General features: G+C 41.6%; 2 protein-coding genes and 1 long non-coding RNA gene across 3 annotated transcripts in view; 2 read left to right on the forward strand and 1 right to left on the reverse strand.

Moving 5' to 3' along the window:
* The first annotated feature begins 5,153 nt into the window (after positions 1 to 5,153).
* Positions 5,154 to 6,103, forward strand: LOC123744810 (putative nuclease HARBI1). Its single transcript, XM_045725005.1, has 3 exons — positions 5,154 to 5,583; positions 5,663 to 5,775; positions 6,077 to 6,103. The coding sequence occupies exons 1-3, from the start codon at positions 5,154 to 5,156 to the stop codon at positions 6,101 to 6,103; spliced, it is 570 nt and encodes a 189-aa protein (XP_045580961.1).
* Positions 6,104 to 6,764: 661 nt separating this feature from the next.
* LOC106566429 (uncharacterized) lies at positions 6,765 to 7,341 on the reverse strand. The gene is made up of 3 exons (XR_006771098.1): positions 7,255 to 7,341; positions 7,117 to 7,176; positions 6,765 to 7,037 (listed from the first exon to the last, which is right to left on the reverse strand). It is a non-coding gene; the product is annotated as an uncharacterized lncRNA (long non-coding RNA).
* A 3,436-nt stretch (positions 7,342 to 10,777) lies between these two features.
* Positions 10,778 to 15,418, forward strand: part of LOC100195848 (mediator of RNA polymerase II transcription subunit 15) — a 33,557-nt gene continuing 28,916 nt past the window's right edge. Inside the window, 6 exon segments of the mRNA XM_014134450.2 lie at positions 10,778 to 10,974; positions 12,720 to 12,807; positions 12,952 to 13,003; positions 13,118 to 13,144; positions 13,261 to 13,344; positions 13,347 to 13,415. Of these exon segments, the coding sequence (XP_013989925.2) occupies positions 10,817 to 10,974; positions 12,720 to 12,807; positions 12,952 to 13,003; positions 13,118 to 13,144; positions 13,261 to 13,344; positions 13,347 to 13,415 (478 nt within the window). The 5' untranslated portion in view covers positions 10,778 to 10,816.

Raw genomic sequence — 15,418 nt, forward strand, 5'->3', positions numbered from 1 at the left:
GTTAGCGCTGGGTTCCTCCTAATGCAAGACAATGCTAGACCTCATGTGGCTGGAGTGTGTCAGCAGTTCCTGCAAGAGGAAGACATTGATGCTATGGACTGGCCCGCCCGTTCCCCAGACCTGAATCCAATTGAGCACATCTGGGACATCATGTCTCGCTCCATCCACCAACGCCACGTTGCACCACAGACTGTCCAGGAGTTGGCGGATGCTTTAGTCCAGGTCTGTGAGGAGATCCCTCAGGAGACCATCCCCCACCTCATCAGGAGCATGCCCAGGCGTTGTAGGGAGGTCATACAGGCACATGGAGGCCACACACACTACTGAGCCTAATTTTGACTTGTTTTAAGGACATTACATCAAAGTTGGATCAGCCTGTAGTGTGGTTTTCCACTTTCATTTTGAGTGTGACTCCAAATCCAGACCTCCATGGGTTGATAAATTGGATTTCCATTGATTATTTTTGTGTGATTTTGTTGTCAGCACATTCAACTATGTAAAGAAAAAAGTATTTAATAAGATTATTTATTTCATTCAGATCTAGGATGTGTTGTTTAAGTGTTCCCTTTATTTTTTTGAGCAGTGTATATACAGTTGAAGTCAGAAGTGTACATACACCTTAGCCAAATACATTTAAACTCAGTTTTTCACAATTCCTGACATTTAATCCTAGTAAAAATGCCCTGTCTTAGGTCAGGTAGGATCACTACTTTATTTTAAGAATGTGAAATGTCAGAATAATAGTAGAGAGAATGATTTATTTCATCACATTCCCAGTGGGTCAGAAGTTTACAAACACTCAATTAGTATCGATAAAAGTGTTAAACAAACCAAAATATATATTATATTTGAGATGCTTCAAAGTAGCCAGCCTTTACCTTAATGACAGCTTTGCACACTCTTGGCATTCTCTGAACCAGCTTCACCTGGAATGCTTTTACTACAGTCTTGAAGGAGTTCCCACATATGCTGAGCACTTGTTGGATGCTTTTCCTTCACTCTGCAGTCCAACTCATCCCAAACCATCTCAATTAGGACTATAATTTGAGGTCAGGTGATTGTGGAGGCCAGGTCATCTGATGCAGCACTCCATCACTTTCCATCTTGGTCAAATAGCCCTTACACAGACTGGAGGTGTGTTGGGTCATTGTCCTGTTGAAAAACAAATGATAGTCCCACCAACCGCAAACCATATGGGATGGCGTATCGCTGCAGAATGCTGAGATAGTCATGCTGGTTAAGTGTGCCTTGAATTCTTAATAAATCACAGATAGTGTCACCAGCAAAGCATCCCCACATCATCACACTTCCTCCTCCATGCTTCATGGTGTGAACCATGCATGCGGAGATCATCCGTTCACCTACTCTGCATCTCACAAAGACACAGCAGTGAGAACCAAAAATCTTACATTTGGACTCATCAGACCAAAGCACAGATCTCCACCTGTCTAATGTCCATTGATAGTGTTTCTTACCCCAAGCAAGTTTCTTCTTTTTATTGGTGTCCTTTAGCAGTGGTTCTTTGCAGCAATTCGACAATGAAGGCCTGATTCACTAAGTATTCTCTGAATAGTTGATGTTGAGATGTGTCTGTTACTAGAACTCTGTGAAGCATTTATTTGGGCTGCAATCTGAGGTGCAGTTAACTCTAATGAACTTATCCTCTACAGCAGAGGTAACTCTAGGTCTTCCATTCCTGTGGCGGTCCTCGCGAGAACCAGTTTCATCATAGTGCTTGATGGTTTTTGCGATTGCACTTGAAGAAACTTTCAAAGTTCTTGACATTTGCCGGATTGACTGACCTTCATGTCTTAAAGTAATGATGAACTGTCATTTCTTTTTGCTTATTTGAGCTGTTCTTGTCATAATATGGACTTGGTCTTTTACCAAATAGGTATATCTTCTGTATACCACCCCTACCATGTCACAACACAACAGATTGGCTCAAACGCATTAAGAAGAAAAGAAATTCCACAAATGAACTTTTAACAAGGTGCACCTGGTAATTGAAATGCATTCCTGGTGACTACCACATGAAGCTGGTTGAGAGAATGCCAAGAGTGTGCAAAGCTGTCATCAAGGCAAAGGGTGGCTACTTTGAAGAATCTCAAATATAAAATCTATTTTAATTTGTTTAACACTTTTTGGTTACTACATGATTCCATATGTGCTATTTCATAGCTTTGATGTCTTCACTATTATTCTACAATGTAGAAAATTGTAACAATTTCAAAAACCCTTGAATGAGTCGGTGTGTCCAAACTTTGACTGGTACTGTAATATATATATATATATATTTATATATATATACTATGTTGATGTTGATTTCTGGACTGTTCGGTAGAGCTTGCGAGTTAAGCATTTCACTGACAATAAAACTTGAACATAAACTATAGCTACTATTACAGATATTTCAGCATATAGTCTCATTCCAATTACATGGTGATGCTTTGAAGCTGGTACTGATAGCCTGTAAAAAACACATGCCACCTGGTGTATGTTTGTAAAACAATGCACATCTAATTCCTTGTCTCACAGTTACATCCTTAGAATAGAAGGCTTTGTAGACCCATGAAATTCATAGACCAAGGCCAAAATTTTGTCATTGAAGGGATTTTCCTGCCTACTGATTTAGATTGCCTTGATTTGAACCATTTCTATTTTGCGTACAAAAGTGCATTGCTTCCCGTCAAGGATTTGCTGATCACTAGTACAATCAACTTAATCAGAAATGTCTTCAAAAATTACAGTCACATTGTTGCATCTATTGAATGGATGGAAAACTTTAACAGTAAATATGTCTATTATTCTGCGGTGGGGTTTAATGGTGGTTGGCATCCAATATGTTGCATTACCGCCCCTAACTGGACTATAGTATAAAAAAACACCCTTCCAACGAACCCTACACTCAATAAAAACCCACTACCCCATTCCACTACTTTGACCCTATCTGCTCCTGCACCATGCCAACGGCCTGGGAGGACAGGACACCACCAGTCAACACACCCTGTAACTCTTCTGAAGTCAAATCTCGTATACCCAAGTACTTATCTGCAGCTGACACCACAACATCTATTGTCTGTGATTTACGTTCAATTTCTATGAACGCTAAGAAGCCAACATTACTGATGCATATACCACTTGTTGGCGTATCCCTCTGTGCTGGCACAGATCCACTAATGCCTCAGCATACAACACCTTCTGCACTACTCTGACTCTGGCCACCTCAAACTGCTTCTCTCACACCGGACACTTCCGATCTCCAGCACCATGTCCACCCATACAATTAGCACATACCACTAATTTCCCCAATACTACACATTCCTTTGTCTCATACTTTTCTGCACACTTCTCACACCTAGGAACTTCCCTCATACACACTGCTGCCACATGCCCATAAGCTTGACACCTGTAACAATGTAATGGATTTGGCACAAAAACTCCTATTGGATAACTGAAATATCTAAACATCACTTTGTCAGTCAAAGAATCAACATCAAAACAACAGACAACAACTCTTCTGTCTCACCGCACGCGCCACCCTGCCTACGTTGCACCAACCGAGCATCACAAACACCGGGAATCTTCCCATTCAGCTGGTCCACCTTCACATTTACTGCTACCCCAATAATCACTCCTTTCAATGGTGCCCTGTTCCTAAGAGCAAAGCATTAAACCGATCTTGTCCTGAGTTGCGTGACAAGGAGCACCTGCTCCCCTCTGGTTGGAAGAAACACACACAAATATCACAAACCCGCTACGTGTTACTTTCACTGACTCAACTCCTTTTCCATCAAGCCTGAAACCACAAATGGATCCGCCAAAAGGCAAGGATCCACTTTCTCCAAAAATCTCACTCCTACTAGACCAGATTCTACTTTATCATGTTCATTGATGCCAGGTTTGGGCTCTGACCTATTCACCACACCTTCCACTTCACTTATCTTGCCATCACTCACTTCCATTTCACCTCCAGCACTCAACTTGGCATACTGCTCACTCTGTACTTGACACCAGTCTTCTTCACCCCATCTCCCTTTCTTCTGTAATCTTCATCAAATTCAACCTCTGCTTTCCTCATTCTCTTCGATGCCTTCTTCCTCTTTTTCCTCACAGCTAAAAACAGAAGACTTTCTCCTTGCAGCTTAGGTAGCGGCAGTAAATCCCCCACACTCATGGGGAGTGTTCCTGTTGTTCCCGCTTGTCTCTGTAGCCATTTTCCACTCTACTGTCCCCACAAAATCCATGCTCCTGGATCCGCCCCTGCTATGTAGTTAGCTAATGTTAGTTAATGTTAGTTAGCAAGATGCTAGCTACAACACAGACCCCAGCGACATTCCTGCTTGGCCTCACTTGGAATAAAATGCACTTTATCTGCCAGGAATGTAACTAATATCATTGGCATGTGTTGCTAGGAAAATACAGCAGGCAAAATCTATCTGAATCGCTTCCTCTTTTTTTAGTGAGTAGGAGATGAGAAAGGCTGGGACTCCCCACACGAAGTCCAGCAATGATGTGGAGAATCATGTTCATGTCAAAGCCAAATCTAGTGTAAGTGAACGTTTTAAATTACACACACACCTAGTAATCCCATCATGGATCATCAGACAACTCTTTAACATTGTATGTGAGCAACTGAAATTTTTGGTAAATAATGATGACCATCTCTCATCTAATAAGTATGTTATTGTTTACTTCTGAAAAGGAAGAATACTTGTTCCTGGTAGCAAGGTGGATCATTCACTTATGGGACATTCGTACGTACCCCACATACTTTTTCTATCTGCTATGTAGTTCTGGTTCACAATCAGATTTTTCGAGACAGCTATTCTGTCAAGTTGAGTTGCGTAATGGACTGTGCTTTGATTTGCAGATAAAAAGGTGCAAGGAGGTCGTCCTGGGCCATGTTTCAGAAAGCGGGTTTAGAGTTGACTCAGAGTTTAAGGAAACTTTGGGTTTTCGGTTTCACAAAGCCAGTTCAGCTTGACTCTGAGTCAGTTACTATGGCAACATACTCTGTGAAGCTAACCTGCTCACTGGCAGGTTTTCTTCAACTAACCCTGTTTCTCCTCCTCTTTAGCTGAAGCCTTCAGACTGAAGGAGGTGTCAGACAGGAGGTGTCATCTACCGAAGAAGGTGTCATCTACTCAGACATGGCATGTCCTTTTCTTGAAGAGTCAGTTTATATAGGAGCACAAATACTCAGCAGAAATCTCAGTCGGGAGAGAGTGATCAGATCCTGCTTGGATGTTTTATCATTCCCTGATGCTTATCTGTTTGAGCGTTTCCGTTTTTCTGCACGATTGATCATTCATCTGAACAATTTTCTCAGGCCTCATATCGTTCATATGACATATCGTGGTCATGGTCTCAGTTCGGAACAAATTCTTTGTGTTGCACTAAGTTTTTTTGCCAACGGGAGTTTTCTATATAACCTCGGTGACACTGAGCATATTTCCAAGGCAACAGTCTGTCGGGCTGTCAGAAATGTGACTCTTACACTGAAATGTTTACTGTACACTTTTGTGGTGTTCCCAAGTCACAGACCCACAAGACTCAAAGAAGAATTCCACAGAATTGCAGGTATCAGTCTAATCAATAATTAATTACGTATGAAGCTTTGAGACTTGAAGCACCAATCAGTTAATTTGATATATTTTAGGATTTCCAGGTGTGATTGGCTGCATAGATGGCATTTATATTCCTATCACAGCTCCTTCAGTAAATGAAGGAGAATATGTGAATAGGAAGTCTTTCCACAGCATTAATGTGCAGGTAGGCCTAAATAGTAGCCTTTGGCATTCCAAATGAAAGTTACATCAGAATACAGCTACTGCAGCTAATTACTGTTCTGCACTGAAGATCATATGTGATGCAGCCCACATCAGCCACGTGGAAGCAAAGTGGCCTCGGTCTGTGCATGACTCGCACATTTGTGAGTATACACTGAGGGCTAGATTTGCCTGTGTTGATATATATATATATATATATATATATATATATATATATTAGCTATTTCCAATTGTTTCCTCCTTTTGCAACTGAAAATGTCAACTGTGTCCTCGTATTATCATAGGGAGTTCGATGGTTACCTGCTCTGTGACAGAGGGTACTCCTGCCAGCCCTATTTGTTGACCTCTTACCCTGATCCTGAGCCCGCCTCGCAGCAACTTTATAACTTGGCTCACTGCAGGACACGAGCCAGGGTAGAGATGACCATTGGGATGCTCAAGACCCGATTCCAGTGCCTTCATAGGCTCAGGATCACCCCAGAAAGGGCATGTGACATTATTGTGGCATGTGTGATTCTCCACAACATTGCCACAATTAGAGGAGATCAATGTCCTACTCAACCAGTGAACGATCCTGATAATGATCTTGACCACCGCCTAGTGGTTAGGCGTTGGACTTGTAACCGGAAGGTTGCAAGGTCGAATCCCCGAGCTGACAAGGTAAAAATCTGTCGTTCTGCCCCTGAAGGCACCCACTGTTCCTTGGCCATCATTGAAAATAAGAATTTGTTCTTAACTGACTTGCCTAGTTAAATAAAGATAGAATAAAAAATAAAAAACCCGCTGACGCATGAGATGGAAGAGCAGTCAGACACAATACGCTACCATAATTTCTGATTGATCCATCACCTCCCCAGTGTCAAATAAAGACAATATGTCTTTCTTTTTATGAAGTCTTTATTTCCTGCAAGGACAAATGCAGTACAGTAGTTCATATTTGTATGTTGTTCAAACAAGTTAAAGCATCCACCTGTGGGTACCTCACCCACCTTTAACTGATGTTCTAGCAGTTTTATTTATATTTTTATATTTTGCATCTGCAACCTTGTGGTCAATTTCTAAATTACATTTTTCAATTTGTTTCTGTAAGTAGACCTTGTACAGCTGTTTCATAGGGAGCTATAGGAACACAAAAAATGACATTGAATTTCACAAAGCCAGGTCTACTTAGTTTCATTGTAAGTCATGGGTCAATGCTGTGGAGGTGGAGGGACCCTCTTCCTCATTGTAATTTGCAGCATTGCTCTGTTAGAAAAAAAGAAGGTGCAAGTTTTATTATGGTACAACACTATCATCAACTGATAATGTTATTTAAGGTGCAAACCTCAATAGGCCTCTCTGTATCTTCTCTCTCTGTGGCAGCTGACAAGGTGTCTTCATCCTCCTGTAATGAAAATTCAACACTTTTGGTGTTCTACTCTAACCCATTATGAAAAATCTGTGGAGTATCAAGAGTACTTACAACTGCATGGATGTCTCTTATGGCAGAAGGCTCCACCAGACAGATTTCACCATCAGTAACTGGTAGAAGATGAAGATTAGAAAGTTAAATTATAACTTTACCCAGAAAAGTGCCCCACCTAATATGAATTTTGTTTTTACAACAGTGTGCAGGCCACATCAATTTTTTTTTTATATATAACGCTGAGTCACCTTAAAATAGATTATGTCTGAAGGACAATTAAGAATCTGAAAAAGTAACAGCAGTCAATTACAAAGAATTGTACTGCTTCAAGAAAATCAGTGTGCCAAGTTGTGTCTAAGATGGATGGGTGGGCGTCACTGAGGTGACACTGGCAAAAGGATGAATGTACATATAATTTATTTGAATAACTAACCTCTTATGTAGGCCTTTGTGTCCCTTCAGCCTCTGTGGGTGGTGGTGGACCCCCAACAGTTTTTCAGCCCTCAGCCTTTTTTATATTGGCTATAATGGAGGTCAAATTTGAACATGTCCAGTAAGCACAAATTTGGAGACTTGTATGTACAAAGGCATTTAGGTGTTACTTTAAAATAGACAATATTAAATATTGGCAGTGTTGGGATGGCTGAAAATGCTACTTTCTTTTGCATTGAAAATTTCACTAACTACTTAAATATCACATGTTGAATGTAGCCACTGAATGCTGTTTAATTAGGTAGTGTCATGACGTTGCCCTCTTTGGACACAGCGAGCACCATCCCCCTACCTCTGCACCATCCCTCTCTCTCCTACACTCAGGCTGCTGTGGTCAGAGAGGTCGGAAATTCCTAGAGGAGAATCCTCTCCTCATGGCCAGAGTATAGAGAGAGACTGAGTTTGAGAGAACAAAGGAATTTCTTCCACCTCAGAACTGGAGAACCGAACAATATTTATGTTCTGGAGAAGGGATAAAAGATCGGTGAAGAATCCAGCTACGAACTGGTCCGTTTGGTACAATTTTGTGAAACTCATGAGAGACAATACAGCCACATTACCATAACCATGTTTAAACAAGTGTCTCCGTTATGAGGCTTACATCTAATGGTTGTATAAAATGAATGAATAAAGATGAAACTTTGTGAAATTATGTAATGTGATTTTAGACTGTTTAATGAAGGAAACTCCAATTCCCTTTGGAGTTTAACTAAATCAGAGGACCGCCCATGAGCACAGTTATGGTCTGGCGTCATGGGACAGGCCCTTTTCTGCTCACCAGACCAGCCTACCTCGATTTCCACGAGAGGGCTAAGGTTTCAGACCAGACCATAAAACCTGAGTATAAGCTAAGGTTGTAATGGTTGTTGAAACTAAGACTATCGATACCGACAGAATAAGAACAAATCTTTGATACTAATTACTAGTCTGCAGCTAGGAATTCGGTATCATTGACGCGAAGACCGACAACCGCCGAAACATCTATTCTATAATGACATGAATGAATGTTGCTCTGAACTATCCAGACAGACAGACAAACTCTCCAACAGAAACAAACTTTCCAACAGATATCAGGACACACTGAGCGCAAATACATACACTGATTGCAATTATTCCCGAATGAGTGAGCGTTCATGTGCAAAGGTTTAGCATTTCAATTGTTATAATTATCAACTGTGTGTTGTCTTCAGTTGACCCCCACTTCCCTTTTTGTCTAACAAGCCGCCATGCCGGTTTAGCCCACTAGGGCACATTCCCCTATCATTTCCTTGTAACCATATCTACTGTTTGTTATGCATTTCTGTGAATTACTTAGTTAGTAAATAAAGGATTTAAGACAATTGATGTATGGATGACTCATAGTGAAGACTGGGTTCGTGCAAATAACCAACAATTTCGACATTTGGAATGAGACTAGCGTAAGGTAAATAATAATTCATTAAGTTGAAGACTAATTGATCAGATATTAAAATATCTGAAAGTTAGATTAGGAAAATTATAACTTTGTAATCTGAATATTGTCCTTGGTGCCCTGACTTCCTAGTTAGTTACAGTTACATGATTAATCAGTTTAATCGCATAATAATAATAATTACAGAGAGTTATTTGATAGGTCTTCAGTTTTAATGATGCCAAAGACACGACAGTAGGGTAGGCTAAACATCACAATTGCTTGTAATGAAATTATACCTTACCTGTTTGGAGTATATTTTTATATTTCATCTTCAGTTGCTGCCAAGTACATTTTGTGCCTGTTGGGTTGCACCTGCATAACACACTATATAAAATGTTGAATAAGTGGAACACTCAAGATAAAAGCATTTTTTTTGCCACGCCAGCTCACGTTCTTTTGCTGCTACTACTGTATTGCTGTTTTTCTTAAATATATACTCATATTCTGCATACACATTCATTAATATTTCTAACTCAACTGGTGTGAAGCAGGTTTGAGACCTTTTTTCTCCTGTTGCCATGATGAATCATGTTATTTAATTAATTTCCCAAACGCTACTTTACCACTCTATATTGCTATAGAATGTTCACAAATGCCTTACTATACGTCATTCTTTGAATTTATGAAAATGTGAACAGGGCACCGCTCAAAGGGGTGTTCAGTGGGGTAGCGTTGAGTGTAGAGGTGGCTCAAAGGAAAAATAACATTCCTGGTGTTTGTGACGCCCACCGTTTGGTGATCCATAGACTCAGTGGCATTGGCGAGACTGAGAATAAATTGTCTGTTTTGTAGATCTTTGACACAGAGTTTCTATCTGATGAGTTCAGGTTAGGTTGTAGTTGCTACTCTGTTATGAAACCTCTACGGTGCTTTAGGTGCCAAGGATTCAGACATGTTGCAGCAATATGTAGAAGGGAGATCCCAAGATGTGAGAGATGTGCAGGAGGACATAGTCAGAGGGAATGTACAGTTGGGATAGAGAAAGCACTGTGTGTCAACTGTGGGTGCACCCATGCAGCTGGGGATCCGAAGTGCCCTGTGAGAGAGAGAGAGAGAGAGACAGGTTGAGATTGCCAGAGTTCGAGTGTGGCAGTAAGTTTCCTATGCTGAGGCAGCGAAGAGAGTAGAGGATAGCCCAAGCGTGAGTGATTAGACTGTGAGCCCCCCCAGTGAGTAGGCCTGAAGAGAGAGTTTTAGTAAGGTTGGATTTCTTGTGTTTATAGCCATGGTGATCAACTGCACTGTACTGATGGAGTGGGAATCACAGGAGATAGCTGTGGTAGTTGCAGCAGCATAGTTTTTTCCCCTAATGGTCTTTCCTATGCCCTATATGAACTTGTTCATTCCCTTTGTTATTATTCTGAAGGCCATTGAAGGCTGAAGCGTCAATCTTTTAAACTTGTCTAATAAAATGATGTATTTTTATGGTGAGAAAGCGTTGCGCCTTTTCCTCTCAAGGTTGCAGCAGCAGATAAATATTTTGTGTGTGAGAGGTTTTAGTGCATAAGATCTACAGGAAGTTGAGAGAAGGGGTTCCATCCTCCCAGGTCGACAGCCTGGCATGACCATTTAGGGCCAAGTAGTGGGATGGGGTGGTGGGTTTTTGGGATAGTGTATATGTGCAGGGTTAGATGGTTGAGCAATTTAAGATTTCCCCATTCCCCTGTGACCAAAATGTGCAATCCGCACTCCGACCGGCGAAAGGCAGCAATACGCAACACAGCGTCTAGTCTGCCGGAAATTTACACGAAGAAGAAGTGTGCAATGGAGGTCCCAGGACCAGATAGCGACTGGAGAAGCCCTGCATTCCGACAGAAAGTTGTTGCACAAATGTGAGACAATTATGTTTTATTAATACTGTTTGTAAACGCTGTGATATTTTAGTTACTCCGCTATTATCACTACAGTGGCTAGCTAACTCACCACAACTTCAGTCAGCGCTAACGAGTTAGCAGCTAGCCAGCTAGCCGGGGCAGCCGCTAGTTGGCTTTATGGATCAGCCCATTAGCGGCTGCTCTGGTTACTAGCCAGCTAGCTATGAAACATGCTTGTTATGAGGCCGTTAACCAAGCTTAATCGGGGTTGATGTAGTTAGCTACATGTGTCCGTATTTGCCATAAATACCTAGTTAATTAGAGTTTTTTTTCCTGAGAAGTTGAGACGTTTAGCTATTTGGGCTTTCAGCTAATGGTTAGTTAAACTAGCTAGTTTCTATAGCCTTCGCTGGCTTTGCTTACTATGTAACTTCTTCAGAGAGGTTTAACGGCGGTTGGCATCCAATTTATGTTGCATTACCGCCACAAACTAGATTGGGATATAAATCCATTATAATTTGATACACAAAATGGGGGGGGGATAAACCTACATATTAAAACCCACCACCCTATTACACGATTTAACCCTATCACGCCTTACCCCAGGACAATGGCCTGCGAGGACAGGACATCAACACACCTTGTAACTCTCCTGAAGTCATATCTCGTATTCACACATACTTCTCTGCTGTACAGTTGGTAACCATAGCTACAAACGCTAAGAATCCAAGCTTACTGAAGCATGTCACTCATTGACCTATCCCTCTGTGCTGGCACAGATACTATTAATTAGCAGGGATTGTCTCACTATCCCTCACCCTGGATCCATCTTCCTCTACATTTTTCACTGCCTCAGCATATGACACCCTCTGCACTACTCTAACCCTGGTAACCTCAACCCCGCCTCTCACCGGACACTTCTGATCTCCAGCACCATGTCCACTCCTACAATTAGCACATACCGGTTCTTTCCCCAATACTACACATTCCTTTGTATGATGATTTTCTGCACATTTCTCGCACCTAGGAACTAACCTCCTACACACTGCTGCCACGTTCCCATAAGCTTGACACCTGTAACAATATAGTTGCGTGACGCGTAGTGCCTGCTCTCTGGTTGGAAGAAACGCACACAAATGTGTTACCTTCACTGACTCAACTCATTTCCCACCCAACCTGAAACCACAAATGGATCCACCAAAAGGCAAAATCTCACTCCTACTGGACCAGATCATTCGTTTTCATGTCCATCGATGCAGACCTTGGGCTCCGACCACTACACCACACCGACTTCACTTAACTCGCCATCACTCACTTCCATTTCACCTCCAGCACTCGACTTGGCATACTGCTCACTCTGTACTTGACACCAGTCTTCACCCCCCCCCCAAATCTCCTTTTCTATCGCCATCATCAAATTCAACCTCATTCTCTTGCACACCTTCCTCTTCCATTCCTCACAGCTAAAAACCGGCAGTAAATCCCCACACTCATAACAGATGTTCCTGTTGTTCCCACTTGTCTCTAGCCATTTTCCACTCTACTGTCCCCACAAAATCCATGCTCCTGGATCCGCCCCTGCTATGTAGCCAGCTAACGTTAGTTAGCAGGATGCTAGCTACAACAGACCCCAGTGACATTCCTGCTTGGCCTCACTTGGAATAAAATGCACTTTATCTGCCAGGAATTTAGCTAATATCATTGGCATGTGTGCTAGCAAAATACAGCAGGCAAACTCTCTGAATCGCTTCTTCTTTTTTCAGTGAAGAGGCAATGAGAAAGGCTGGGACTGCCCACACGAAGTCCAGCAATGATATGGAGAACCATGTCTATGTCAAAGCCAAATCTAGAGTGAGTGAACGAACGGTTTGATTTACACACACCTAGTAACCTCATGGATCAGACAACTCTGTAACATTGTATATGAGTAACTGGAATAATTGGTAAATAATGGCCATCTCTCATCTAAGTGTGTTATTGTCTACTTCTGAACAGGAAGAATACTTGTCCCTGGTAGCAAGGTTGATCATTCATTTCAGAGACATTCGTACGTACCCCACATAATTTTTCTATCTACTATGTATGTCTAGCTCATTCATATTTCTCGAGACAGCTATTCTATCAAGTCGAGTTACGTAATGGACTGTGCTTTGATTTGCAGATAAAAAGGCGCAAGGAGGTGGTCCTGGTGTGTTATTTTGCAAAACATGTTCTCCGTTACTAAAATACATTCAGAAGAATATCTACATAGCTACACATGCCACTGCACATGTGTAAATGTACACATTGCCTCCCCTCTTCCAGATCCCATGAATGCCCTGACAAATCTCCCAGGTGTTCCAGGGGTTCCAGGGGGCATCGGTATGGGGCCTCGGCCACCTGGTGCGCCATGGGTGGCATGGGGCAGATGCAAATGGGTCAGCATGCCATGGCAGGAGTGGCTGGAAATCCTCAATCGAGTGAGTGTAACTCTGAAGCTATTTAATTTTCTCACATTATTGCATGTTTATACCATGGCGTTGTTGAATACTCGTTTTTGATTGGCTTGAAGGGCATTCTAGAGCCTGCATTATTTCACTAACGCATGGTAGAATTCAATGGCTATAGCTCATTCTCACATGTTCTGTTTGGGCTGCTTTTGAAAGCAAAAGTTGAATTTAAAACATTGGTATTATTAGATTTTTATAATAGCAGGCAAGGACTGATGGTTTGGTTTGCTAAACTAGCTGGCAAGTTAGGTTTGGTTGGCAAGGCAACTACTATAGCTATCTAGTAAACTTGCTAGCTACTTCAGTGGATGTTGAACACATTTCTACCTGCAAATGAACACATTTCTTTCAGCAAATGTGTTAAAGTGATACTGACAGCATTTTAACTATATACTTTGCAGATATGAAACAATCATACCAGTCAAAAATAAAATTCCCAGTTTGTGAGGTTTTAAAAATAGGTTACATTTGACAAAAAATTCCATGACATACAGTAAGGCATTGTTGGCAGAATAGATGGATGCAGTTCAATATGATTCACCAATACTTGGTAGTCCAAAACATATTGCTATCAGGTTGTAAATCAGATGGCCTGGTACATTGTTTGCTGCCTCCACCCAATCGGGGCGCACCGTTTGTTTCAATGACTCAATATTTTGAACAAAAACAGACGAATGTAACTACAATCAAATTAGCAAGAGCAATGATCACAAGTCAGTCATAACGTGGATAATAGGTTAGCGCACATGTGTAACAAACACAAAGCCTGTGGGCCGACTACGGCACACAAGCGAGGATAAAGGAGGCAACAGTTGAGTCATCTACTTTATGAAACTACAGGCTGATGCGCTTGCGTTGTTGAATTCAACATCAACTGCGCTGCTTTCGTGTGTCCCATTTAGAGCTTACAGCGCAGGGAAACTGTAGACAGACAGACAGTCCTATCTAGGCTGCTAAAATGTTGCAGTCTGGTTTCGGGTTTTTACAGCTGGACAATGAATGACCAAAAACTAAACACCATGCAAAGGAGAAATATGTAGGCCTATTACAGCAACATATTAAGCAGTAGCCTAGGCTGGCTACTCAACTACAATACATTAAGTGCACCATACAGCAATGCTGCCTTCAACCGCACCGGGGATTCATGCAGTACAAACATTTTTGAAATACATGTTAAGTTTAAATGTTACAACCTATAGATAGGTTGTTTTTTGGAGTAATTAAATACTTTTTGATTAGGGTCGCAACATTATGCACACCTGCAGGCATAGCAGCACAAATATTATTTATCTTTTGTTTAAATTAGTCAAAATGCTATATACGGCATCCTATGTACATAAGTGGACATTATAAAGGGCCATATTTTGGCCGAAGTTCCACATAAAAAATACATAGCCTCTGTCTAGCCCGCAAATTCATTGTTTTTTTCAATATGGCCCGTGATACCCCTGGGCTAGCATATATCTATCCAAGATCGCGTAGCAGTCAGACGTCTTTGTCCTGTCCCGTGTGTATATATTTTTTTTCACATAGATTTAAAAAATATTTTTCCTAAACCTCAACTTCTAAATACTCTCCTGCAACCCGCCTCACCCAATGTGGCATGGATCTGTTTTTTTCCTGAAGTATTTCTATTTACTTTGGATCTGGAATCCCTCAACTGAAGCTAGCCAGCTAACTACCTACTAGCAAACCACTGCTAGCGGTAATCAGCTAACCTTTAGCTCGGAAATCTCTCACCAGTTCGTACAACGTGACTCAAACCAGAGCATAACAGACCTATTTTTTTTTCTCTCCATATCCCCGGATTCTTACCGCGAACTCTGAACATTTATCTGGATCTTCGCAACTAGCTAACCGCAATCCCGGGTGACTACTCCTGGCTCGCGTTTATCCCGGAGCAAGCACCAATTAGCCTGAAGCTAGCACGGGTAGGGCTCCTGTGCTACCACCGAAGCCCACTCCTGGGCTAC

This window comes from Salmo salar, chromosome ssa09 (assembly GCF_905237065.1).
Source record: "Salmo salar chromosome ssa09, Ssal_v3.1, whole genome shotgun sequence".
NCBI lineage: Eukaryota > Metazoa > Chordata > Actinopteri > Salmoniformes > Salmonidae > Salmo > Salmo salar.

Excerpts from the sequence above, each read along its gene's own strand:
- LOC123744810 (XM_045725005.1), top strand. The coding sequence starts at position 5,154 with ATGGCATGTCCTTTTCTTGAAGAGTCAGTTTATATAGGAGCACAAATA. Across the intron at positions 5,584-5,662 it reads AGAATTCCACAGAATTGCAG|GATTTCCAGGTGTGATTGGC; the intron begins GTATCAGTCTAA and ends GATATATTTTAG. Across the intron at positions 5,776-6,076 it reads TCCACAGCATTAATGTGCAG|GGAGTTCGATGGTTACCTGC; the intron begins GTAGGCCTAAAT and ends GTATTATCATAG.